The sequence below is a fragment of the Salvelinus namaycush genome, chromosome 27, assembly GCF_016432855.1.
Source record: "Salvelinus namaycush isolate Seneca chromosome 27, SaNama_1.0, whole genome shotgun sequence".
NCBI classification, from domain to species: domain Eukaryota; kingdom Metazoa; phylum Chordata; class Actinopteri; order Salmoniformes; family Salmonidae; genus Salvelinus; species Salvelinus namaycush.
The window spans coordinates 1,286,708-1,312,320 of record NC_052333.1 but is presented as its reverse complement, the minus strand read 5'-3'; the positions used below and the strand labels follow the sequence as shown (position 1 = coordinate 1,312,320).

Genomic DNA, 25,613 nt, shown 5'->3' with positions numbered 1-25,613 from the left:
AGAAGGATGTTATCGAACAAAACGACCATTCATTTTGTAGCTGGGACCCTTGGAATTGCAAACAGAGGAAGATCTTCAAAGGTAAGTGATTTATTTAATCGCTACTTGCAATTTTGTGAAGCCTGTGCTGGTTGAAAAATGTGTTGATGTGGGGCGCCTTCCTCAGACAATCGCATGGTATTCTTTCGCCGTAAAGCCTTTTTGACATCTGACAACTCAGATAGATTAACAAGAAGTTACGCTTTTAAATGATATAAGACACTTGTCTGTTCATGAATGTTTAAAATTACGATTGTTTATTTGAATTCCGCGCCCTCCAATTTCACAAGATGTTGTCGGCAGGTGTCCCGCTAGCGGAACACCTAGCCTTAAGAAGTTTTTTAAAGAATCAATAAAACTGGCTTTCTTTAGAAGAGCTGAGTATCTGGAGCATCAGCATTTGTGGGTTCGAATACAGGCTCAAAATGGCCAGAAACAAAGCACTTTCTTCTGAAACTCGTCAGTCTATTCTTGTTCTGAGAAATTAAGGCGAATACATACGAGAAATTGCCAAGAAACTGAAGATCTCGTACAACACTGTGTACTACTCCCTTCACAGAACAGAGAAAACTGGCCATATGACCATATTATGACAGGTTATGACAAGTTATGTCAACTGTTATGACATAAGAGGACGTGGTTATGACCGTGTCATAACGTGGTATGCGCTCGGTGTTAAGTAAAGTGTTACCAATTGTTTTTACCATGTAGCGGTGTAGCTAACTACTGGAACGACACACCACTGTTTTACCATGTAGCGGTGTAGCTAACTACTGGAACTACACACTACTGTTTTACCATGTAGCAGTGTAGCTAACTACTGGAACTACACACTACTGTTTTACCATGTAGCAGGGTAGCTAACTACTGGAACTACACACTACTGTTTTACCATGTAGCGGTGTAGCTAACTACTGTAACTACACACTACTGTTTTACCATGTAGCGGTGTAGCTAACTACTGGAACGATACACCACTGTTTTACCATGTAGCGGTGTAGCTAACTACTGGAACTACACACTACTGTTTTTCCATGTAGCGGTGTAGCTAACTACTGGGACTACACACTAATGTTTTACCATGTAGCGGTGTAGCTAACTACTGGAACTACACACTACTGTTTTACCATGTAGCTGTGTAGCTAAGTACTGGAACTACACACTACTGTTTTACCATGTAGCGGTGTAGCTAACTACTGGAACTACACAATACTGTTTACCATGTAGCGGTGTAGCTAACTACTGGAACTACACACTACTGTTTTACCATGTAGCGTTGTAGCTAACTACTGGAACTACACACTACTGTTTTACCATGTAGCGGTGTAGCTAACTACAGGAACTACACACTACTGTTTTAACATGTAACAGTGTAGCTAACTACAGGAACTACACACTACTGTTGTAACATGTAGCGGTGTAGCTAACTACTGGAACTACACACTACTGTTTTACCATGTAGCGGTGTAGCTAACTACTGGAACTACACACTACTGTTTTACCATGTAGCGGTGTAGTTAACTACTGGAACGATACACCACTGTTTTACCATGTAGCGGTGTAGCTAACTACTGGAACTACACACTACTGTTTTTCCATGTAGCCGTGTAGCTAACTACTGGAACTACACACTAATGTTTTACCATGTAGCGGTGTAGCTAACTACTGGAACTACACACTACTGTTTTACCATGTAGCGGTGTAGCTAACTATTGGAACTAAACACTACTGTTTTACCATGTAGCGGTGTAGCTAACTACTGGAACTACACACTAATGTTTTACCATGTAGCGGTGTAGCTAACTACAGGAACTAAACACTACTGTTTTACCATGTAGCGGTGTAGCTAACTACTGGAACTACACACCACTGTTTTACCATGTAGCGGTGTAGCTAACTACTGGAAATACACACTACTGTTTTACCATGTAGCGGTGTAGCTAACTACTGGAACTAAACACTACTGTTGTACCATGTAGCGGTGTAGCTAACTACTGGAACTACAAACTACTGTTTTACCATGTAGCAGTGTAGCTAACTACTGGAAATACACACTACTGTTTTACCATGTAGCGGTGTAGCTAACTACTGGAACTACACACTACTGTTTTACCATGTAGCGGTGTAGCTAACTACTGGAACTACACACTTTTTTTAAAATTATTTTTATTTCACCTTTATTTAACCAGGTAGGCTAGTTGAGAACAAGTTATCATTTGCAACTGCGACCTGGGTAAGATAAAGCAAAGCAGTTCGACACATGTGGTGTAACAGATGTAAATCGTACTCTCCTTGCGTTGTGTTTTGTCCAAGTAAATCACATCAGCCAGTGGTCCCAGTTGAGCATCATTTATTTATGTTGCTGTTGTTAAATGGGAAACAGCACGTTAGTTGTGCAGGGCTTAACGATATTGATGGCTGTCGATGGCAAAATCCCTTGCATCACATTTTCAGACTGGGCATTAACAAAATACCAAAAATACAATACAAAATATAACATGTGTAAATACCTGTTGTTAAATAGGAAACAGCACGTTAGTTATGCAGGGCTTGATGATATTGATGGCTGTCGATGGTAAAATCTGTATCATGAAAACAACTATGTTAGCAGTGAGTTTATGTGACCATTACATCGGTGTACGCTAGCTAACACACTTATATACAGCAATCATATGCCAGAGCACATCCCAGAAAGCTCCTCAAACCGTAACATTTTTTTTACATTTTAGTCATTTAGCAGACGCTCTTATCCAGAGCGACTTACAGTAGAGTGCATACATTTTATTACATTTTTTACATACTGAGACAAGGATATCCCTACCGGCCAATCCCTCCCTAACCCCTAACCCAGACGACGCTATGCCAATTGTGCGTCGCCCCACGGACCTCCCGGTGGCGGCCGGCTGCGACAGAGCCTGGGCGTGAACCCAGAGACTCTGGTGGCGCAGCTAGCACTGCGATGCAGTGCCCTAGACCACTGCACCACCCGGGAGTAACAGGTACCATATACCCACACATGTATAAACCAGTAACGTACCGAGAACTTGTACACATTGTAAAATAGAAAACAGTATTCAGAACGTGACCTACCCCTTGCATCACATTTTCATACTGGGAAGACCTGACGTTCGCGATCTCCCGCCGATCTGCAAGCGGGGCCAATCACAACACTCCTTATTGTCATCAGAGTTGAACCAACCAATAAGAATGCTTGGACATTAAATACACCTTTCTTTAGAGGCATTGGAAACATAACCAACCCTGTTACAGTGGATACATTGAAGGTGGATACATTGAAGGTGGCTACATTGTAGGTGGATACATTGAAGGTGGCTACATTGAAGGTGGATACATTAAAGGTGGCTACATTGAAGGTGGATACATTGAAGGTGGCTACATTGAAGGTGGATACATTGAAGGTGGCTACATTGAAGGTGGATACATTGAAGGTGGCTACATTGAAGGTGGATACATTGAAGGTGGCAACATTGAAGGTGGCTACATTGAAGGTGGAAACTGTATATCATTATATATCATATGTGATAGGGTAAAGTATTGATTAGAAGATAGTGAAAATTCAACCATCAATTAGTGGAAATTAATACCTGAGTATGTCATCGAGTGCAGGAATGATATGCCATATGTGAACATGTATTGTGGCCAACATGGTGAATTAGGGGCTGGGCCAGTAATGTTCAGCGTGGTGCCAATAAGCTTTGTCCTCTAAAGTTATTATACATTGTGGGGCCTATTCCTCCACTCCTCTCACACAACCTGTTCTCTTCCCCTCTCTTTCTGTCTCTCTCTCTCTCTCTCTTTGTTTCTCTCTCTCTTCCTGTCTCTCTCTCTCTCTTTGTTTCTCTCTCTTCCCCGATCTCTTTCACTTTCCTTCTCTTCCTCTCTCTCTCTTTCTACTCCATCCTACTGTTTTTCAGATGGGATTACGTGTCAGTCGACATTCACAACATGCAAGTCGGTTGCCTAGCAGCCTCCTCTACCTGGCTGTTGATTGGCTGAACTGTCTGTGACTCAGGGGGAAACAGGAAGTGTTGTTTTTGACAGTGGGCACACCAGGGACACATTGAGTATATATCTCTCTCTAGTGGTCACAAGAGGAACTGACTGACAACACAGTGACCTCTGCTACGGCAGCAAAGTTCTTTATTTCCCGAGGATGGATTAAGAAGTGGGCATCCCTTTAACGTTGAAGCATCCCCTTTAATGTTAAATGATGTCATTAAGTGAAGGATTTCATTTGAGGTTGAAATCCGTTAATTAAGATGCTCTATGTTTACTCTACTGTAACCATAATATATATGTATATATACTGTGCTCTACTGTATCCAGAGAATACATACTGTACTGTACTGTATCCATAATATATATATATATATATATACTGTACTCCTGTATCCAGGATATATAAACTGTACTCTACTGTATCCAGACATTATATACTGTACTCTCCTGTATTTTTTATAATTTTTATTTATTTAACCTTTATTTAACCAGGTAGGCAAGTTGAGAACAAGTTCTCATTTACAATTGCGACCTGGCCAAGATAAAGCAAAGCAGTTCGACACATACAACAACACAGAGTTACACATGGAGTAAAACAAACATACAGTCAATAATACAGTAGAAAAATAAGTCTATATACAATGTGAGTAAATGAGGTGAGATAAGGGAGGTAAAGGCAAAAAAAAGGCCATGGTGGCGAAGTAAATACAATATAGCAAGTAAAACACTGGAATGGTTGATTTGCAGTGGACGAATGTGCAAAGTAGAGATAGAAATAATGGGGTGCAACGGAGCAAAATAAATACATCAATAAATACAGTAGGGAAAGAGGTAGTTGTTTGGGCTAAATTATAGATGGGCTATGTACGGGTGCAGTAATCTGTGAGCTGCTCTGACAGCTGGTGCTTAAAGCTAGTGAGGGAGAGAAGTGTTTCCAGTTTCAGAGATTTTTGTAGTTCGTTCCAGTCATTGGCAGCAGAGAACTGGAAGGAGATGCAGCCAAAGGAAGAATTGGTTTTGGGGGTGACCAGAGAGATATACCTGCTGGAGCGCGTGCTACAGGTGGGTGCTGCCATGGTGACCAGCGAGCTGAGATAAGGCGGGGACTTTACCTAGCAGGGTCTTGTAGATGACCTGGAGCCAGTGGGTTTATCCAGGATATATAAACTGTACTCTACTGTATCCAGAACATATATGTATGTATATATATATATATATATATATATATATATACTGTACTCTACTGTATCCAGAACATATATGTATGTATATATATATATATATATACTGTAATCTACTGTATCCAGAATATATATGTATGTATATATATATATATATATATATATATATATATATATATATATATATACTGTACTCTACTGTATCCAGGATATATAAACTGTACTCTACTGTATCCAGAATATACATATACTGTACTCTACTGTATCCAGGATATATAAACTGTACTCTACTGTATCCAGAATATACATATACTGTACTCTACTGTATCCAGGATATATAAACTGTACTCTACTGTATCCAGAAAATATATGTATGTATATATATATATATATATATATATATATATATATATATATATATATATATATATATATATATATATACTGTACTCTACTGTATCCAGGATATATAAACTGTACTCTACTGTATCCAGAATATACATATACTGTACTCTACTGTATCCAGGATATATAAACTGTACTCTACTGTGTCCAGAATATACATATACTGTACTCTACTGTATCCAGGATATATAAACTGTACTCTACTGTATCCAGAATATACATATACTGTACTCTACTGTATCCAGGATATATAAACTGTACTCTACTGTATCCAGAATATATAAACTGTACTCTACTGTATCCAGAATATACATATACTGTATGTAGATGTGGTAATTCTGCTGAGATCCTGATCCTAGTTCAGCTGTTGTGTGAATGTTAATAGTTACTTGGCTTTGTTTTCTTAGAGATCACATAGACAGTGCATTCGGATAGTGTTCCAACCCCTTGACTTCTTCCACATTTTGTTACGTTTTGTTACGTTGCAACCTTATTTCTTATTCCAAAATGGATTCAATCGTTTTTATTCCCTCATCAATTTACACAGAATACCCTACAATGACAAAGCAAAAAACAGGTTTGAATTTTTTTTTTTTACAAATGTATTGAAAATTTTAAAAACAGAATTATCACATTTACGTAAGTAATCAGACCCTTTACTCAGTACTTTGTTGAAGCAGGTTTGGCAGCGATTACAGCCTCGAGTCTTCTTAGGTATGACGCTACAAGCTTGGCACATCTGTATTTGAGGAGTTTCTCCCATTCTTCTCTGCAGATCCTCTCAAGCTCTGTCAGGTTGGATGGGGAGCGTCGCTGCACAGCTATTTTCAGGTCTCTCCAGAGATGTTAGATGGGGATCAAGTTTGGGCTCTGGCTTGGAGCTTGTAGCGATGTGTGAGTATGTGTTTGTGTCCATAAGTCTACCCGCCAAGGTATGGTTACCATGAGAACGGCATGGAGGATGACATCACCATTACTGTGAGATCATCACCAGACAGTGACTCATATTCTTTGGGGTCGTGACTGTGTGTGTGTGTGTGTGTGTGTGTGTGTGTGTGTGTGTGTGTGTGTGTGTGTGTGCGTGCGTGCGTGCGTGCGTGCGTGCGTGCGTGCGTGCGTGCGTGCGTGCACACTAGTGTCCTTTCGATTCACTGCGATGCAACAAAAAAAAATCCACCAACCCCAAATCATTTCAACATCAACGTGTTTTTATTCTATGTAATAAAAATAATGACATTGTTCTTTGTTCTAATAAAAGCCATTCTGAAAATATAAACTGAGCCAAAAAAATCATAAACAAGACACACATTCACATAATGTCAACACCAGAATAATCTGACAACTGAGCACAAGTGGTTCCCCTGACACAGATTACAAGTCATTTAAATTCATAAATATAATTATATACAGATTCTTAGTAATATTAAGGGTTGGTTTCATTTGATCTTTTATGTTTCCGTTTCAGCATGTGTAATTAATTTCTGAATAGGTTGGTCCTCTATCTAATCAACATGCCATCGTGGTATATTTTAACGGTCCACCGTATTAAACCTGATTCAAACAAACATATCAATACCGTGTGTTGTATTGATTTCAAGTGAATAACCTATTCATAACATTGAAATAAGACTTATTTTCCAGGGACCAACTAAGCCAACTAACTATGTCAAAGGAAGCATAACAATTCCTAAACCCGCATTTAGATACCCCTTGGGGTAGCAATACAATTAATATAAAAAATACATGAAACCACAGTAACATTCAACAGATAGCTGCAATGAGAATACAGATAATAACCAGATCAAACCTCAGAAACATTCAACAGATAGCTGCAGACAAGAAGCAAAATGAACGGAGATATTATACCCTCTATGGGTCTGTCTATGGGTCTGTCTATGGGTCTCTCTATGAGTCTGTCTATGGGTCTGTCTATGGGTCTCTCTATGGGTCTGTCTATGGGTCTCTCTATGAGTCTGTCTATGGGTCTGTCTATGGGTCTCTCTATGAGTCTGTCTATGGGTCTGTCTATGGGTCTGTCTATGGGTCTCTCTATGAGTCTGTCTATGGGTCTGTCTATGGGTCTCTCTATGGGTCTCTCTATGGGTCTCTCTATGAGTCTGTCTATGGGTCTGTCTATGGGTCTCTCTATGGGTCTCTCTATGAGTCTGTCTATGGGTCTGTCTATGGGGCTCTCTATGAGTCTGTCTATGGGTCTGTCTATGGGGCTCTCTATGGGTCTCTCTATGAGTCTGTCTATGGGTCTGTCTATGAGTCTGTCTATGGGTCTGTCTATGGGTCTGTCTATGGGTCTCTCTATGAGTCTGTCTATGGGTCTGTCTATGGGTCTCTCTATGGGTCTCTCTATGGGTCTCTCTATGAGTCTGTCTATGGGTCTGTCTATGGGTCTCTCTATGGGTCTCTCTATGAGTCTGTCTATGGGTCTGTCTATGGGGCTCTCTATGAGTCTGTCTATGGGTCTGTCTATGGGGCTCTCTATGGGTCTCTCTATGAGTCTGTCTATGGGTCTGTCTATGAGTCTGTCTATGGGTCTGTCTATGGGTCTGTCTATGGGTCTGTCTATGGGTCTGTCTATGGGTCTGTCTATGGGGCTCTCTATGGGTCTCTCTATGAGTCTGTCTATGGGTCTGTCTATGAGTCTGTCTATGGGTCTGTCTATGGGTCTGTCTATGGGTCTGTCTATGAGTCTGTCTATGGGTCTGTCTATGGATCTGTCTATGGGTCTGTCTATGGGTCTGTCTATGGGTCTGTCTATGGGTCTGTCTATGGGTCTCTCTATGGATCTGTCTATGAGTCTCTCTATGAGTCTCTCTATGGGTCTGTCTATGGGTCTCTCTATGGGTCTGTCTATGAGTCTGTCTATGGGTCTGTCTATGGGTCTCTCTATGAGTCTGTCTATGGGTCTGTCTATGGGTCTCTCTATGGATCTGTCTATGAGTCTGTCTATGGGTCTGTCTATGGGTCTCTCTATGAGTCTGTCTATGGGTCTGTCTATGGGTCTCTCTATGGATCTGTCTATGAGTCTCTCTATGAGTCTCTCTATGGGTCTGTCTATGGGTCTCTCTATGGGTCTGTCTATGGGTCTCTCTATGGGTCTCTCTATGAGTCTCTCTATGGGTCTCTCTATGGGTCTATCTATGGGTCTCTCTATGGGTCTCTCTATGGGTCTGTCTATGGGTCTCTCTATGGGTCTGTCTATGGGTCTGTCTATGGGTCTATCTATGGGTCTATCTATGGGTCTCTCTATGGGTCTCTCTATGGGTCTCTCTATGGGTCTGTCTATGGGTCTCTCTATGGGTCTGTCTATGGGTCTCTCTATGGGTCTCTCTATGGGTCTCTCTATGGGTCTGTCTATGGGTCTCCCTATGGGTCTTTCTATGGGTTTCTCTATTGGTCTGTCTATGGGTCTCCCAATGGGTCTGTCTATGGGTCTGTCTATGGGTCTCTCTATGGGTCTCTCTATGGGTCTGTCTATGGGTCTATCTATGGGTCTCTGTATGGGTCTCTCTATGGGTCTGTCTATGGGTCTATTTATGGGTCTCTCTATGGGTCTCTCTATGGGTCTGTCTATGGGTCTGTCTATGGGTCTCTCTATGGGTCTGTCTATGGGTCTCTCTATGGGTCTCTCTATGGGTCTGTCTATGGGTCTCTCTATGGGTCTGTCTATGGGTCTGTCTATGGGTCTGTCTATGGGTCTATCTATGGGTCTCTCTATGGGTCTGTCTATAGGTCTGTCTATGGGTCTCTCTGTGGGTCTGTCTATGGGTCTCTCTATGGGTCTCTCTATGGGTCTGTCTATGGGTCTATCTATGGGTCTGTCTATGGGTCTATCTATGGGTCTATCTATGGGTCTCTCTATGGGTCTGTCTATAGGTCTGTCTATGGGTCTGTCTATGGGTCTGTCTATGGGTATGTTTATGGGTCTGTCTATGGGTCTGTCTATGGGTCTATCTATGGGTCTATCTATGGGTCTGTCTATGGGTCTCTCTATGGGTCTGTCTATGGGTCTCTCTATGGGTCTGTCTATGGGTCTCTCTATGGGTCTCTCTATGGGTCTGTCTATGGGTCTCTCTATGGGTCTCTATGGGTCTCCCTATGGGTCTCTCTATGGGTCTCTCTATGGGTCTCTCTATGGATCTCCCTATGGGTCTGTCTATGGGTCTCTATGGGTCTCTCTATGGGTCTCCCTATGGGTCTCTCTATGGGTCTCTCTATGGGTCTCTCTATGGGTCTCCCTATGGGTCTCTCTATGGGTCTCTCTATGGGTCTCTCTATGGGTCTCCCTATGGGTCTCTCTATGGGTCTCTATGGGTCTCTCTATGGGTCTCCCTATGGGTCTCTCTAGGGGTCTCTCTAGGGGTCTCCCTTGGGGCCCTGGTCAAAAGTTGTACACTGTAAAGGGGAAAGTGTTCCATTTGAGACATATGATTGTATGTGTAACTAATACTCAGTGCATTGGTGAGAGAGTCTACACAGGGAACGTAGAAATTCCATCTGGACTGCTGAGGCTTCTCTGTTACACACACACACACACACACACGCAGGCACGACGGAACACACACACACACAAAATGCAGGTGAATGCTCTCACAAAAGCCAAAAGCTCATAAATATAAATGTGCACACCCATACATTCACACGCACGCACACAAATACACACACACACACACACACACACACACACGCACACACGCACGCACGCACGCACGCACGCACGCACGCACGCACGCACGCACGCACGCACGCACGCACACACGCACACACATTCACACACAAACATTCACACACACACACACACATTTACAAACACACGCACATTCACACGCACACGCACCAACACACACACACACATTCATATACACACACACATTCACACATTCACACACACATTCACAAACACACACATTTACAAACACACATTAATGTAAACCCCCATTCTCTGGTTATACCCAAACCACTGTAGCTGTGATGTGATGTGAAATAAGCTGTAGGTTGATGTTACATTGTCATTTACATTATTACATACGTTTACATTCATACATACGCTTATTGTCAACAACATTTCATCTTAGTTTTACAATTAACAAAAAAAGGCCAGAGCTTGTCTCTCTTTGAGGGAGGGACCATTCTGATTGGTTTAAGGATGAGGGAGAAAAGCCATTGGAAGTTCCATCGCTTCGCCTCCTCTATCTACAGGACGCTAAGATTTCTGGTGTCTAGCCATTGGACTAGAAACATAGCGCCCGCCCACACACACACACACACACACACACACACACACACACACACACACACACACACACACACACACACACACACACACACACACACACACACACACACACACACACACACACACACACACACGCACATACACACAACTTGCTCTTTTCTCGATTGAGTTCAACAATCTCCCTCTCCTGAACCACCTGTCGCATCCCTCTGCCTGCCTGACATTTGTAGAGCAGGAGGAAGAGAGGGATGAAGAGGAGGAGAGGAAACGAGGAGAGGAAGATGGAAGGATGGCTTTTTGAGACTTTTTTTTAGAAGAAACAGGAGAAATATGGAGGCTTTGGCCTTTAGTGGCTCAATTAGCAGTCTGTAATTATCACTGAGCATCGTGAAACAAAGGCACCACGCTGGCTCTGTTATTAGATGTTTAAATGTTTCATCTTTTCCCCGGGACATTTGAAGTCTCATAGCTTCACAGTTCTTTGGTGGATGAGTATTGTAGCTGCCTGCTACAATTAAAATAAAACACAAAATAACATTAAGTGAAGTCAGTTGATTGATAAATGTTTGGACAGGACTGCTCTAAGATAATCGCCATCACTATCATCACCATTATTATAATCACCATCACTATCATCACCATTACTATCATCACTATCAGCACCATCACCATCACTATCATCACCATCACTATCATCACCATCACTATCATCACCATCACTATCATCACCATTATTATCATCACCATTATTATAATCACCATCATCACCATTATTATCATCACCATCACTACCATCACCATCACTATCATCACCATTACTAAAATCACCATCACTATCATCACCATCACTATCATCACCATCACTATCATCACCATCACTATCATCACTATCACCATCATCACCATTACTATCATCACCATCACTATCATCACCATCACTATCATCACCATCACTATCATCACTATCACCATCATCACCATTACTATCATCACCATTACTAAAATCACCATCACTATAATCACCATCACTATTAACACCATCACTATCACCACCATTACTATCATCACCATTAGTTTCATCACCATCACTATCATCACTATCACTATCACCACCAATATGTCAGACTGTCTAAGAGGGCTTTAGTATCTACATAGCGGGGGATTGAAAAGCCTAATGTATTCTGTACAATATCCGTCTTTTAGTGGACATCTTTAGTAAATGACTGGAAACTGTCGTTTTGCATGATCTGACCACGAACACGTGCACACACACACACACACACACACACACACACACACACACACACACACACACACACACACACACACACACACACACACACACACACACACACACACACACACACACACACACACACACACACACACACACACACACACACGCACACGCAAACACACACACACACAGACGAGCGTTCAAACACTCTTACATAGACAAGCATGCACGGACCCAAGCAAGTGCACACATTGTGGTTTGACCAGATCAGCTGCGTCTGACCCTGCTCTATTGTCTCCCTGACAGCTTGAGAATAAAGGTACATCCTCCTGTTATTCAATATACACCCCCCCCCTCTCTCTCCCTCTCCCTTTCTCTGTCTCTCTCTCTCTTTCCATCTCCCTTTCCCTCTCCTCTCTCTCTGTCTCTCTCTGGTTCTCTCTTACTCTCTCTACCCCTCTCTTTCCCCCTCCTCTCTCTCTCTCTCTCTCTCTCTCTCACTCTCTATATATACCCCTCTCTTTCCATCTCCCTTTCCCTCTCCTCTCTCTCTCTCTCTCTCTCTCTGGTTCTCTCTTACTCTCTCTACCCCTCTCTTTCCCCCTCCCCTCTCTCTCTCTCTCTCTCTCTACCCCTCTCTCTCTCTCTTTCTCTCTCTACCCTTCTCTTTCCCTCCCCCCCTCTCTCTCTCCCTCTCTCCCTCTCTCTCTACCCCTCTCTTTCCCTCCCTCTCTCTCTCTCAATCTATTAACGTCACACTGTCTGGTCCCACAACCTTTTCTTCTTCTTTATTTTCAGCAAATGTATCTCCTTAAATGTTTATCCACCCTGCTCTCCTCCATCTCTACCCCCCCTCAACTGTTACCTCCCTCACCCCCTCCCTACTTCTGCAGATTTCCTATGTCCATCCTGTCTCTCATCCTTGTATCCCCTCCCTCCCTCCATCCTTCTCTATATCACTTGGCAACAGTAGTATAATGAGAGGTAAAACATGCCATCTCACTCTCCCTTTCTCTCTCCCTCCTCCCTCCCTCCACTCCTCTCTATATCCCTCCCTCCACCCTCCCTCCCTCCATCCTTCTCTATATCACTTGGCAACAGTAGTACAATGAGAGGTCAAACATGCCATCTCCCTCTCCCTTTCTCTCTCCCTCCTCCCTCCCTCCACTCCTCTCTATATCCCTCCCTCCACCCTCCCTCCCTCCATCCTTCTCTATATCACTTCACAACAGTAGTACACTGAGAGGTCAAACATGCCATCTCCCTCTCCCTTTCTCTCTCTCTTTCTCTCTCCCTCCTCCCTCCCTCCCCTCCTCTCTATATCCCTCCCTCCACCCTCCCTCCCTCCATCCTTCTCTATATCACTTGGCAACAGTAGTACAATGAGAGGTCAAACATGCCATCTCCCTCTCCCTTTCTCCCTCCCTCCTCCCTCCCTCCCTCCATCCCTCCGCTCTTCCCAATATCCCTCCCTCCCTCCGCTCTTCCCAATATCCCTCTCTCCCTCCCTCCGCTCTTCTATCCCATCCTCCTCTATTTCTGCATGTCACACTGCAGCAGTAGGACGATGGAGGGATCGCTCTTGGCTGCCTCTTTGAACTCCTCCAGTGTGATCTCATCGTTGTGATCTTTATCCATCTTGGAGAAGATCTTATCCACACGCTGCTGGGGAGTCAGCCCGTCCTCGTTCATACGCATCATTATCACAGTGCCAACCATCTTGTAGATCGCCTAGGAAACAGAGAGAGAGAGAGAGGAGGTGGTCAGTAAAGACTGGATTGGGGGCATTCGCTGGAGACAAACACAGTGATTTACCGGACAGATACACACAATTACCACACGTGGATGCACACACACAAGCACACACGTGCAGACAAGCACACGCAAACACACACAGAAACACACACACATAAACACACAGACCTCTATAATCTCTAGCATCTCCATGCGTGTGATCTTGCCGTCTCCGTCTAAGTCATACATGTTAAAGGCCCAGTTGAGTTTCTGCTCAAAGCTCCCCCTAGAGGTGATGAAGAGAACTGTCAAACATAAACATGCAGGGGTGTGTGTGTGTGTGTGTGTGTGTGTGTGTGTGTGTGTGTGTGTGTGTGTGTGTGTGTGTGTGTGTGTGTGTGTGTGTGTGTGTGTGTGTGTGTGTGTGTGTGTGTGTGTGCACCGTCACACCTTGACATCACCTGTGTTATGAAGCGTACCTCGAGGTGATTGACAGAGCACAGATAAACTCCCGGAAGTCGATGGTCCCGTCACCGTTCTTATCGAAGGTCCGGAAGGCGTGCTGGGCGAACTTAGACGCGTCGCCGTACGGAAAGAACTGGATGAGAAAAACAGATTAAAAAAATGTAACTTAGGTCACCGGAGGGCTATTCAATATATTGATCAGTTCAGTTCTCAGATCAGGTTTCTGAGGACATGGAATGTCTGTGTCCCAAGTGGCACCCTATGGGCAATGGTCAGAGGTAGGACACTACGTAGGTAATAGAATGCCACTTGGGACGCAACCCATGAATGGATGATGTCGCACATTGTAAATCCCTCTACTCCCAGCGAGTTTCTGGCTTTAGGAATCCCATGTACCACTGTTCTCAGTCCTTCCTCCCTCCCCCTCCCCCCTATGTAATGCTACTTCCTCCCTCCCTCCCGCCGACGAATCTCTCTCTCTCTCTCTCTCTCTCTCTCTCTCTCTCTCTCTCTCTCTCTCTCTCTGTCTCTGTCTCTGTCTCTGTCTCTGTCTCTCTCTCTCTCTGTCTCTCTCTCTCTCTCTCTCTCTCTCTCTCTCTCTCTCTCTCTCTCTCTCTCTCATTACATTTTAATTCAGTAGACTTAATTGACATGGCAAGTTAAATTACATACATTGTCAAAGTATGCATATAACAAAAAATGGTGGCACCAACAGCCATAAGGCATCTCTCATCCTGGACCAGAGTGAGAACAGCCTGTCCTCTCTGGGAAGCCAGGTTTGTCTGTGACGACCGGTCTCTATAGCCAGACTGTGCTCACTGAGTCTGTATCTCGTCAGTGTTTTCCTCAGTTGTCTATCAGTCACAGTGGTCAAGAGTGTGCAAAGCTGTCATCAAGGCAAAGGGTAGCTATTTGAAGAATCTCAAATATAAAATATATTTAGATTTTTTTTTAACACTTTTTTGGTTACTACATGATTCCATATGTGTTATTTCTTAGTTTTGATGTCTTCACTATTATTCTACAATGTAGAAAATAGTACAAAGAAAGAAAAACCCTTGAATGAGTAGGTGTCCAATATTAGACTGGTACTATATATATATATATACACTGCTCAAAAAAATAAAGGGAACACTTAAACTACACAATGTAACTCCAAGTCAATCACACTTCTGTGAAATCAAACTGTCCACTTAAGAAGCAACACTGATTGACAATAAATTTCACATGCTGTTGTGCAAATGGAATAGACAAAAGGTGGAAATTATAGGCAATTAGCAAGACACCCCCAATAAAGGAGTGGTTCTGCAGGTGGTGACCACAGACCACTTCTCAGTTCCTATGCTTCCTGGCTGATGTTTTGGTCACTTTTGAATGCTGGCGGTGCTTTCACTCTAGTGGTAGCATGAGACGGAGTCTACAACCCACACAAGTGGCTCAGGTAGTGCAGCTCATCCAGGATGGCACATCAATGCGAGCTGTGGCAAGAAGGTTTGCTGTGTCTGTCAGCGTAGTGTCCAGAGCATGGAGGCGCTACCAGGAGACAGGCCAGTACATCAGGAGACGTGGAGGAGGCCGTAGGAGGGCAACAACCCAGCAGCAGGACCGCTACCTCCACCTTTGTGCAAGGAGGAGCAGGTGGAGCACTGCCAGAGCCCTGCAAAATGACCTCCAGCAGGCCACAAATGTGCATGTGTCTGCTCAAACGGTCAGAAACAGACTCCATGAGGGTGGTATGAGGGCCCGACGTCCACAGGTGGGGGTTGTGCTTACAGCCCAACACCGTGCAGGACGTTTGGCATTTGCCAGAGAACACCAAGATTGGCAAATTCGCCACTGGCGCCCTGTGCTCTTCACAGATGAAAGCAGGTTCACACTGAGCACATGAGCACGTGACAGACGTGACAGAGTCTGGAGATGCCGTGGAGAACGTTCTGCTGCCTGCAACATCCTCCAGCATGACCGGTTTGGCGGTGGGTCAGTCATGGTGTGGGGTGGCATTTCTTTGGGGGGCCGCACAGCCCTCCATGTGCTCGCCAGAGGTGGCCTGACTGCCATTAGGTACCGAGATGAGATCCTCAGACCCCTTGTGAGACCATATGCTGGTGCGGTTGGCCCTGGGTTCCTCCTAATGCAAGACAATGCTAGACCTCATGTGGCTGGAGTGTGTCAGCAGTTCCTGCAAGAGGAAGGCATTGATGCTATGGACTGGCCCGCCCGTTCCCCAGACCTGAATCCAATTGAGCACATCTGGGACATCATGTCTCGCTCCATCCACCAACGCCACATTGCACCACAGACTGTCCAGGAGTTGGCGGATGCTTTAGTCCAGGTCTGGGAGGAGATCCCTCAGGAGACCATCCGCCACCTCATCAGGAGCATGCCCAGGTGTTGTAGGGAGGTCATACAGGCACGTGGAGGCCACACACACTACTGAGACTCATTTTGACTTGATTTAAGGACATTACATCAAAGTTGGATCAGCCTGTAGTGTGGTTTTCCCCTTTAATTTTGAGTGTGACTCCAAATCCAGACCTCCATGAGTCGATAAATTTTATTTACATTGATCATTTTTGTGTGATTTTGTTGTCAGCACATTCAACTATGTAAAGAAAAAAGTATTAAAAAAGAATATTTCATTCATTCAGATCTAGGATGTGTTATTTTAGTGTTCCCTTTATTTTTTTGAGCAGTGTATATACATACATATACATACACATATAAATACATAAATATACACATACATACATAAATACATACATACATACTGTAGATATATATTTTTAAATACATTTCCTTGATTACCCTCCAACACTACCACCCCTCCACCACTTGGAGCAAACCAGTGAACAACAATGCATAGCCCTGTATTTCCAGCTTATACATACTTTATACATTTAATGGACACAGTTTATTATTACAATCATTTTATTTAGCTTGTTTTTACTCCTGTTCTTCCTCTACCCTCAACCTCCGACCCTCCAACCTCTGACCATATATTTTCTGATGTCCCTCCGGTTTGATTTATATTTGCCATATCTTTCAAACTGTGCTCTTTCAAAAAAGTTCTGAAACTATATAAGTTTCACGGACACAGTATGTTTTACATTAGTTATCTTGTTGTTATTAGTTGTTATTAGTCCCAACCTTCGGCTCCATTCAACCCCTCCCATCTATCTCTTAACACCATCCATATTGGATTTCTATTTGCCATATATTTTTCAACTGTGCTGTGATGTTTCACATTAAGTACTGAACCTTTCTATTCTCATAGCTTCTACAGATTGTAAATATAATTCTTATTTTTTTTGCTAAAAGTATTAGTATATTATTGATCGATTGACTATGACTTTTCAAATCACCCAGTATTGCTATCTGCAGGGTTAGCTCCAGGTAAATATTGCAATTCTTCAGCCATTCCTGGACCTGTGACCAAAAACAAGCTACATATGGACAAAACCAAAACAAATTATCTAATGATTCTGTCTCTTCGCAGCAAAATCTGCAGAGCTGGGATGGTTGTATCCCCCATATAAATAGCACTCTATTGGTTGCAAGAATTCTGTATGATAATTTAGTTTTGAATCTGCCGTCGTTTTACGTATTAGTATTAGTGCCATAGAATCAGTACACTGAAAATGTCCTCACAACTATTTTGCAATCTATATGCCAAGGCTGTCAATTTTTTGGTCCTTAAATGAAACTGGTATAGTTTTTTATTTATCACAATCTTCTTTAATCAAATTAATGGGCCGACAGACAAGTTCTTTACTTTTTCCCATTCCACTTTCCTCTCCCATTTTTGCGGTGACGCTGCAAATAGTTGGTTGTACTTTTGGGTAGAGCAGACATTTCCATATGTCTGTGTTAGCTGCATGTGTGACATAACTCCACCAGTCCTATTTATGATATAATTTACAAATATGATACCTTTTTTATATAGAAAAATAAGGGTTTTCAGTTCCAAATAAAATGGAATATTTTTTTCTCATATACATTTTTTAAATATTTTTCTTAAATGTTTCTCTAGGTCTAGGCAAGACCATAAGGAAATATGTCAACTGTGATATGGCTACTGAGTGGCGCAGCGGTCTAAGGCACTGCATCTCCATGCAAGAGGTGTCACTACAGTCCCTGGTTCAAATCCAGGCTGTATCACATCCAGCCGTGATTAGTAGTCCCATAGGGCGGCGCACAATTGGCCAAGCGTCGCCAGGGTAGGCCGTCATTGTAAATAACAATTTGTTCTTAACTGAATTGCCTAGTTTAAAAAAAGGTTAAATTAAAAAAGAAAGTTTAAAAAAAAGAGTTCATCAAGGTGATTTATCTAAAAATAGAAAGGAAAGATCTTATCTATTATTGCTAACTTTCTATAAAAATGTATTGGAGTGAGATCTTGTATGTCATTAATGGATATGTATACAGTGTATATCTGTAACGGTCGTCTTTCGTTGAGAGAGTGGACCAAGACGCAGCGGGTGCTGAATACATAATGATTTATTTAAAGACGAAGACGAACACGAAAAACACTTGGAAAATTACAAAACAACAAAACGACGTAGACAGACCTGAACATGTGAACTTACATAAACACGAGGAACGCACGAACAGGAACAGACTAACCAAACAAATGAACAAACGAAACAGTCCCGTGTGGTGCGACATACACAGACACGGAAGACAATCACCCACAAACAAACAGTGAGAACAGCCTACCTTAAATATGGTTCTCAATCAGAGGAAACGTCAAACACCTGCCTCTAATTGAGAACCATATCAGGCAACACATTAAACCCAACATAGAAACACAACATATAGAATGCCCACCCAGCTCACGTCCTGACCAACAAAACAAAGGATTAACACAATAACTAGGGTCAGAACGTGACAATATCCACATCACCATCATACTTATTTTCCACCATAATTTGCAAATAAATTCATTAAAAATCCTACAATGTGATTTTCTGGATTTTTTTTCTCATTTTGTCTGTCATAGTTGAAGTGTACCTCTGCTGAAAATTACAGGGCTCTCTCATCTTTTTAAGTGGGAGAACTTGCACAATTGGTGGCTGACTAAATACTTTTTTGCCCCACTGTAACTCTAATTGATCGGCTCTGAAAAACTAACTGACATTTACTCCTGAGGTGCTGACCGGTTGCACCTTTGACAACCCCTGTGATTATTATTATTGGACCCTGCTGGTCAACCAATGAACGTTTGAACATCTTGGCTATGTACTGTTATAATCTCCACCTGGCACAACCAGAAGAGGACTGGTCACCCCTCAGAGCCTGGTTCCTCTCTAGGTTTCTTCCTAGGTTCTTGCCTTTCTAGGGAGTTTTTCCGAGCCACCGTGCTTCTACATCTGCATTGCTTGGGGTTTTAGGCTGGGTTTCTGTACAGCACTTTGTGACATCGGCTGATGTAAAAAGGAATTTATAAATACATTTGATTCATATAGAGCAATTGGTTCTATTACTGATTGTAACATTTTGAGCCAGATTCTAACTGGAATTTCGATTTGAATGTTCCTTTTAAAGGAAAGCTCTTCTTGCTTTGTCTCTCAGCTCATTCACAGCCATGTAAAAGCTACCTGTGTTGCTGACATTTAGTCCTTGATACGTGTTTTTTAATAGAACTGTGTACAAATATAATTTATATTTGTCTTCCTGATTCCCGAACCTCTTTTGGAATGTTATCATATGAGTTTTTTTTTTTAGGTTAACTGTCAGAGCCCAGGTCTGACAGAACCTGTGCAGATAATCTAGATGCTTCTGTAACCCCTCCTTAGTGGGAGACAGCAGCACCAGGTCATCTGCTTACAGCAGACACTCGATTTCAGTGTTGTTTAGGGTGAGACCAGGTGCTGCAGTTTCTTCTGATGTTTTTGGTAATTCATTAATGTAGATGTTAAATAGTGTTGGACATATTGAGCTGCCCTGTTTCCCTCCACGTCCCTGAGAGAAGTCTGTTCGCTTATTGCCAATTTGAACCGCAGATTTGATTTTAGTGTACATTGATTTAATAACATCATATGTTTTCCCTCCAATAGCACTTTCTATTAGTTTATTTTAAAAAAGACCTTCAGCTGTGTTGCAAGGCTGCTGTCCTGCTCTGTCTGCACCTTGGTTAGGAGCTCCTCTAAGGTGTGGATGTCTGGTTGCTGTTTGCTCACGATCTCCCTCAGCAGGACAACCTTCCCCTCCAGTTTGATGAACTCATCCCTCATGGCAGCCATGGTGGTGAGGAGGGCCTGAGCCTGCTCTGCACTGAGGGGGGTCGCTCTCTTGCTGGGGCGTGACCTCCGCTATGGTGGGAAGAGAGGTGCTGGATGTACCCTTTTGGACTCAGCGCTGAGGGGGTGTGGGGACATGATGCCTGTGGGCTACTGATGCTGCTGCTGCTCTATGCTGCTGCACTGTTGTCATAGCAACCGGTTTTGTTTGTCTGCTGCAGTTGCTAGCTAGGTCTAATTTCGCTCAAAAACCAGCAAAGGTAGTGACAAATCTTCACACAAAAAAAGAGAATATATTTTTATCGTTAGAGTCCGTGTTACTTTTGGTTTACTCACTCAGTTTGGATGTTTGATGTAGTTGTACTACTTCCTCTTGCTAGGTTTGTTCTAGCTCAATGTTTCTGGCTAGCTTGTTAGCCTGCTGGCTAGGTTCTTGTTGTGTAGCTAGCAAGAATTAAAACTTCTTAATTTGAGGCGCAAAGTTACTTTTTTTTCTATTGTGATTGAATAGATTTGCTGTTCATCATTTCTTGACTTGAATTATTTTTAGATTTGAGTGTTAATCCCCCCAAAAAATTACATGATCAGGAGCTCACGTTGAGCAGCATGTCTGTCTCTCTCTCTCTCTCTCTCTCTCTCTCTCTCTCTCTCTCTCTCTCTCTCTCTCTCTCTCTCTCTCTCTCTCTCTCTCTCTCTCTCCAATTCAATTTGCTTTATTGGCATGACGTAACAATGTACATATTCAATAAGGGTTTCAATTTGGGGACATGACACTCTCTAATTGTTTTATATTTTTGGCATTTTGTCAGGAAATGCAGCTCCGTCTCAGGTTCTGCTGTTGTGCAGTGGTTGCACAGCCTTTCCTCTACAGGGAGCCAGGTTTTACTGTGTCTACCCTTCTCAATGGCAAGGCTGTGCTCACTGATCCTGTTTTTCTGCTCACTGAACCAGGTTTTTCTAAGGTTTTGATCAGTTACCATGGTCAAATAGTTAGCTACGGAGTACTGTCGATTTAGGGCCAGATAGCACTGCATTTTGCTTTGTGCTTGTGCTTCCCAATAAGCAATGTCGTTTTGTTTTGACTGTGTTGTAATTGGTTTATTCTGATTGATTGGATGTTCTGGTCCTGAGGCTTCAGTGTGTTAGTAGAACAGGTTTCTGAACTCAGCCTCAGGACCAGCTGGATGGATTTTAGTTTTCCTCTGGACATGTAGGAGAATCCCTCTCCCTCTCCTTCTCCCCTTCTCTCCCTCTCTCCCTACTTGACAAAGAGTTGTTGGAACGCCTTTAGGTTGAGTACACCTGCGAGTCAGTCGTTGAGTCTCCCTCCCTCCTCTCTCACCTTGATATATAGTTGTTGGAACTCCTCTAGATTCTGCATACCAGTGGGGCAGTCTTGAATCTTCCTATCTCTCAAATCAATTCAATTCAAGGGGATTTATCAGCATGGGAAACATATGTTAACATTGCCAAAGCAAGTGAAGTAGATAATGTACAAAAGTGAAAAAAACAATAAAAATGAACAGTATGTATTACACTCACAGAAGTTCCAAAATAATAAAGACATTACAAATGTCATATTATATGTATATATACGGTGTTGTAATGATGTACAAATAGTTAAAGTACAAAAGGGAAAATAAATAAGCATAAATATGGGTTGTATTACAATGGTGTTTCTTCTTCACTGGTTGACCTTTTCTTGTGGCAACTGGTTGCAAATCTTGCTGCTGTGATGGCACACTGTGGTCTTTCACCCAGTAGATATGGGAGTTTATCAAACCTGATGAGGACAGAGGGCGCTGTTGTCACTTTGGGGGAAAAACGTGCCCAATTTAAACGGCCTCGTACTCAATTCTTGCTCGTACAATATGCATATTATTATTACTATTGGATAGAAAACACTCTCTAGTTTCTAAAACCGTTTGAATTATATCTGTGAGTGAAACAGAACTCATTTGGCACAAACTTCCTGACCAGGAAGTGGAAAATCTGAAATCGATGCTCTCTTCTGGGTCCTGCCTATAAATAGGCATGATAGCTATTAGTATACATGCACGTCATACACCTTCCCCAGGATGTCAAGATGCAGTGAGAGAAGAAATGGAGTGATTATCTTGGTCTGAGATGGAATACGTCCTCTTGGAATGACGTGTCACCCATTTTATGTTTTCAGGAAGGCGCGAAGTTGGTCCTGGATTTGCCATCTGAATAGTTGTCGTTATAGGCGATTACTATCTCCGGCTTTGATTTTATTTGATACATGTGACCATATCATCGTAAAGTATGTTTTTTCAATATAGTTTTATTAGATTTTTGAAATTTATTCGGGACGTTAGGCGTGTTGCGTTGTGTGCCTTTGTTCAGAAAGGAGAGCTTCGAGCCACTTGGCCAGTGTGCTTGCTAATTCAAGAGGGAAAAACGATGTTCTAAATCCAAACAACGACTGTTCTGGACAAAGGACCCCTTGTCCAACATTCTGATGGAAGATCACCAAAAGTAGGACCCATTTTGTGATGCTATTTCATATATCTGTCGAACTGTATAGTAGTAGTTTTGCGCCCAGATTTTGGGCACTCTCTCGCTATAACGTAAGGTGGATGTCGTAATGAAGATATTTTTAGAATTCTAACACTGCGATTGCATTAAGAACTAGTGTATCTATCATTTCCTATACAACATGTATTTTTTTGTAATGTTTATGAATAGCTATTTGGTCAGAATAGGTGAGAGTCTAATAGAAATATCCGCACATTCTGGGAAAAAGAAGCTACGTTAGCATAATGGATAACCACTGATTTCAGCTCTAAATATGCACATTTTCGAACAAAACATAAGTGTATGTATAACCTGATGTTATAGGACTGTCATCTGAGGAAGGTTTATGAAGGTTAGTGAAAATTAATATCTTTTGCTGGTTTATTTGCTAACGCTAACGTGCCTATTGCTATCGCTAACGTGCCTTGATGAATGAATGCGGAAGTGTGGTAGGCTATTGTAGTAAGCTAATATAATGCTATATTGTGTTTTCGCTGTAAAACACTTAAAAAATCTGAAATATTGGCTGGATTCACAAGATGCTTGTCTTTCATTTGCTGTACACGATGCATTTTTCAGAAATGTTTTATGATGAGTATTTAGGTATTCCACGTTGGTCTCTATAATTACTCTGGCTGCTTCGGTGCGATTTTTGACGGTAGCTGTGATGGTAGCTGCAATGTAAAACTGATTTATACCTCAAATATGCACATTTTTCGAACAAAACATAGATTTATTGTGTAACATGTTATAAGACTGTCATCTGATTAAGTTGTTTCTTGGTTAGTTTGGTTGGTTCTTGGTTAGTTAGGTTGGCTTTGTGCATGCTACCTGTGCTGTGAAAAATGTCTGTCCTTCTTTGTATTTGGTGGTGAGCTAACATAAATATACGTGCTGTTTTCGCTGTAAAACATTTAAAAAATCGGACATGTTGACTGGATTCACAAGATGTGTATCTTTCATTTGCTGTATTGGACTTGTTAATGTGTGAAAGTTAAATACTTCTAAAAAATATTTTTTGAATTTCGCGCTCTGCCTTTTCAGTGGAATGTGGGAGGAGTTCCGCTAGCGGAACGCCTGGGCCAGAGAGGTTATCAAAATTGGGTTTGTTTTCTAATTCTTTGTGGGTCTGTGTAATCTGAGGGAAATATGTGTGTCTAATATGGTCATACATTTGGCAGGAGATTAGGAAGTGCAGCTCAGTTTCCACCTAATTTTGTGGGCAGTGTGCACATAGGCAGACCTGGCTCTCAAGAGAAGACAGGCTATGGTGGCCTTTCTCAATAGCAAGGCTATGCTCAATGAGTCTGTACATAGTCAAAGCTTTCCTTGGGTCAGTCACAGTGGTCAGGTATTCTGCCACTGTGTATTCTCTGTTTAGGGCCAAATAGCATTCTAGTTTGCTCTTTTCTTTGTAAATTCTTTCCATTTGTCAAGTAATTATCTTTTTGTTTTCTCATGATTTGGTTGGGTCTAATTGTGTTGCTGTCCTGGGGCTCTGTGGGGTCTGTGTGTGTTTGTGAACAGAACCCCAGCTTGCTTAGGGGACTCTTCTCCGGATTCATCTCTCTGTAGGTGATGGCTTTGTTAGGGAAGGTTTGGGAATTGGTGGTTGTAGAATTTAAAGGCTCTTTTCTGGATTTCGATAATTAGCGGGTATCAGTCTAATTCTGCTCTGCATGCATTATTTGCTGTTTTACGTTGTCCACAGAGGATATTTTTTGCAGAATTCTGCATGAGGAGTCTCAATTTGGTGTTTGTCCCATTTTGTGAATTCTTATCGTTTTTTTGTGTGCTCTCGGGCAATAGTGTCTAGATGGAATTTGTATTTGTGGTCCTGGCGACTGGACCTTTTTTGGTCCACTTCAGATTCTAGTAGGGTGAGGCCGGGGTGGTCTCTCTCTCGCCCTCCCAACATATAGTTGTTGGAACTAGATTCTGTATACCAGTGGGCCAGTCTTTGAATCTTCCTCCCTCCCTTCCTCCCTTCCTCCCTCCCTCCCTCCCTCCCTCCCTCCCTCCCTCCCTCCCTCCCTCCCTCCTCTCTCACCTTGACATATAGTTGTTGGAACTCCTCTAGATTCAGTATACCAGAGGGACAGTCTTTGAGGAAGCCTTTGTACCACTGCTTGAGCTCAGCCTCGTTGAACTCAGTACTCTTGGTGAGGTCATCCAGAACCTCTGGCGCCAGCTTACTGTTTCCTTTCCCCATCACAACGTCTCCTCCCTGGAGAAAGAAACAAGAAACACAAGGAATCAAGCAATGATTCCTGAACAATAAACTGATAATTGTTGGGAATGCACACAATCAGTTGATTGATCAATACATCAATCAATAAATTAAGCCAAGCATTCAACCATCTCTGGAATACACACAAGCAATCAAGATACAATCAAATTACAAATCAATTATTTAATTAAATAGGAAATGCACACAATCATATAATCAGATTAAGTCAAAGGAATATAATGAATATTGGGAGGCAGGCATGTACCCAAAAAGG

General features: G+C 42.4%; 1 protein-coding gene across 2 annotated transcripts; it reads right to left on the bottom strand.

Annotated features, from left to right (window-relative positions):
• Positions 1–13,666: 13,666 nt before the first annotated feature.
• Positions 13,667–25,321, bottom strand: hpcal4 (hippocalcin like 4). Of its 2 annotated transcripts, XM_038966781.1 has the most exons (4): positions 25,160–25,321; positions 14,347–14,465; positions 14,057–14,153; positions 13,667–13,864 (listed from the first exon to the last, which is right to left on the bottom strand). In XM_038966781.1, exons 1-4 carry the CDS (start codon positions 25,319–25,321, stop codon positions 13,667–13,669), a joined length of 576 nt encoding a protein of 191 aa, XP_038822709.1. The 2 variants fall into 2 exon arrangements, with proteins under 2 accessions (XP_038822709.1, XP_038822710.1); XM_038966782.1 differs by lacking the exons at positions 14,057–14,153; positions 14,347–14,465.
• Between the last annotated feature and the right edge of the window lie 292 nt (positions 25,322–25,613).

Bases quoted from the DNA above. Each gene is read 5' to 3' on its own strand.
- hpcal4 (XM_038966781.1), bottom strand. From the start codon at position 25,321: ATGGGGAAAGGAAACAGTAAGCTGGCGCCAGAGGTTCTGGATGACCTC. The intron at 14,154-14,346 runs GTACGCTTCATA...CATCACCTCTAG, and splicing joins GCTCTGTCAATCACCTCGAG to GGGGAGCTTTGAGCAGAAAC. The intron at 13,865-14,056 runs GTCTGTGTGTTT...TCTGTTTCCTAG, and splicing joins AGATGCTAGAGATTATAGAG to GCGATCTACAAGATGGTTGG.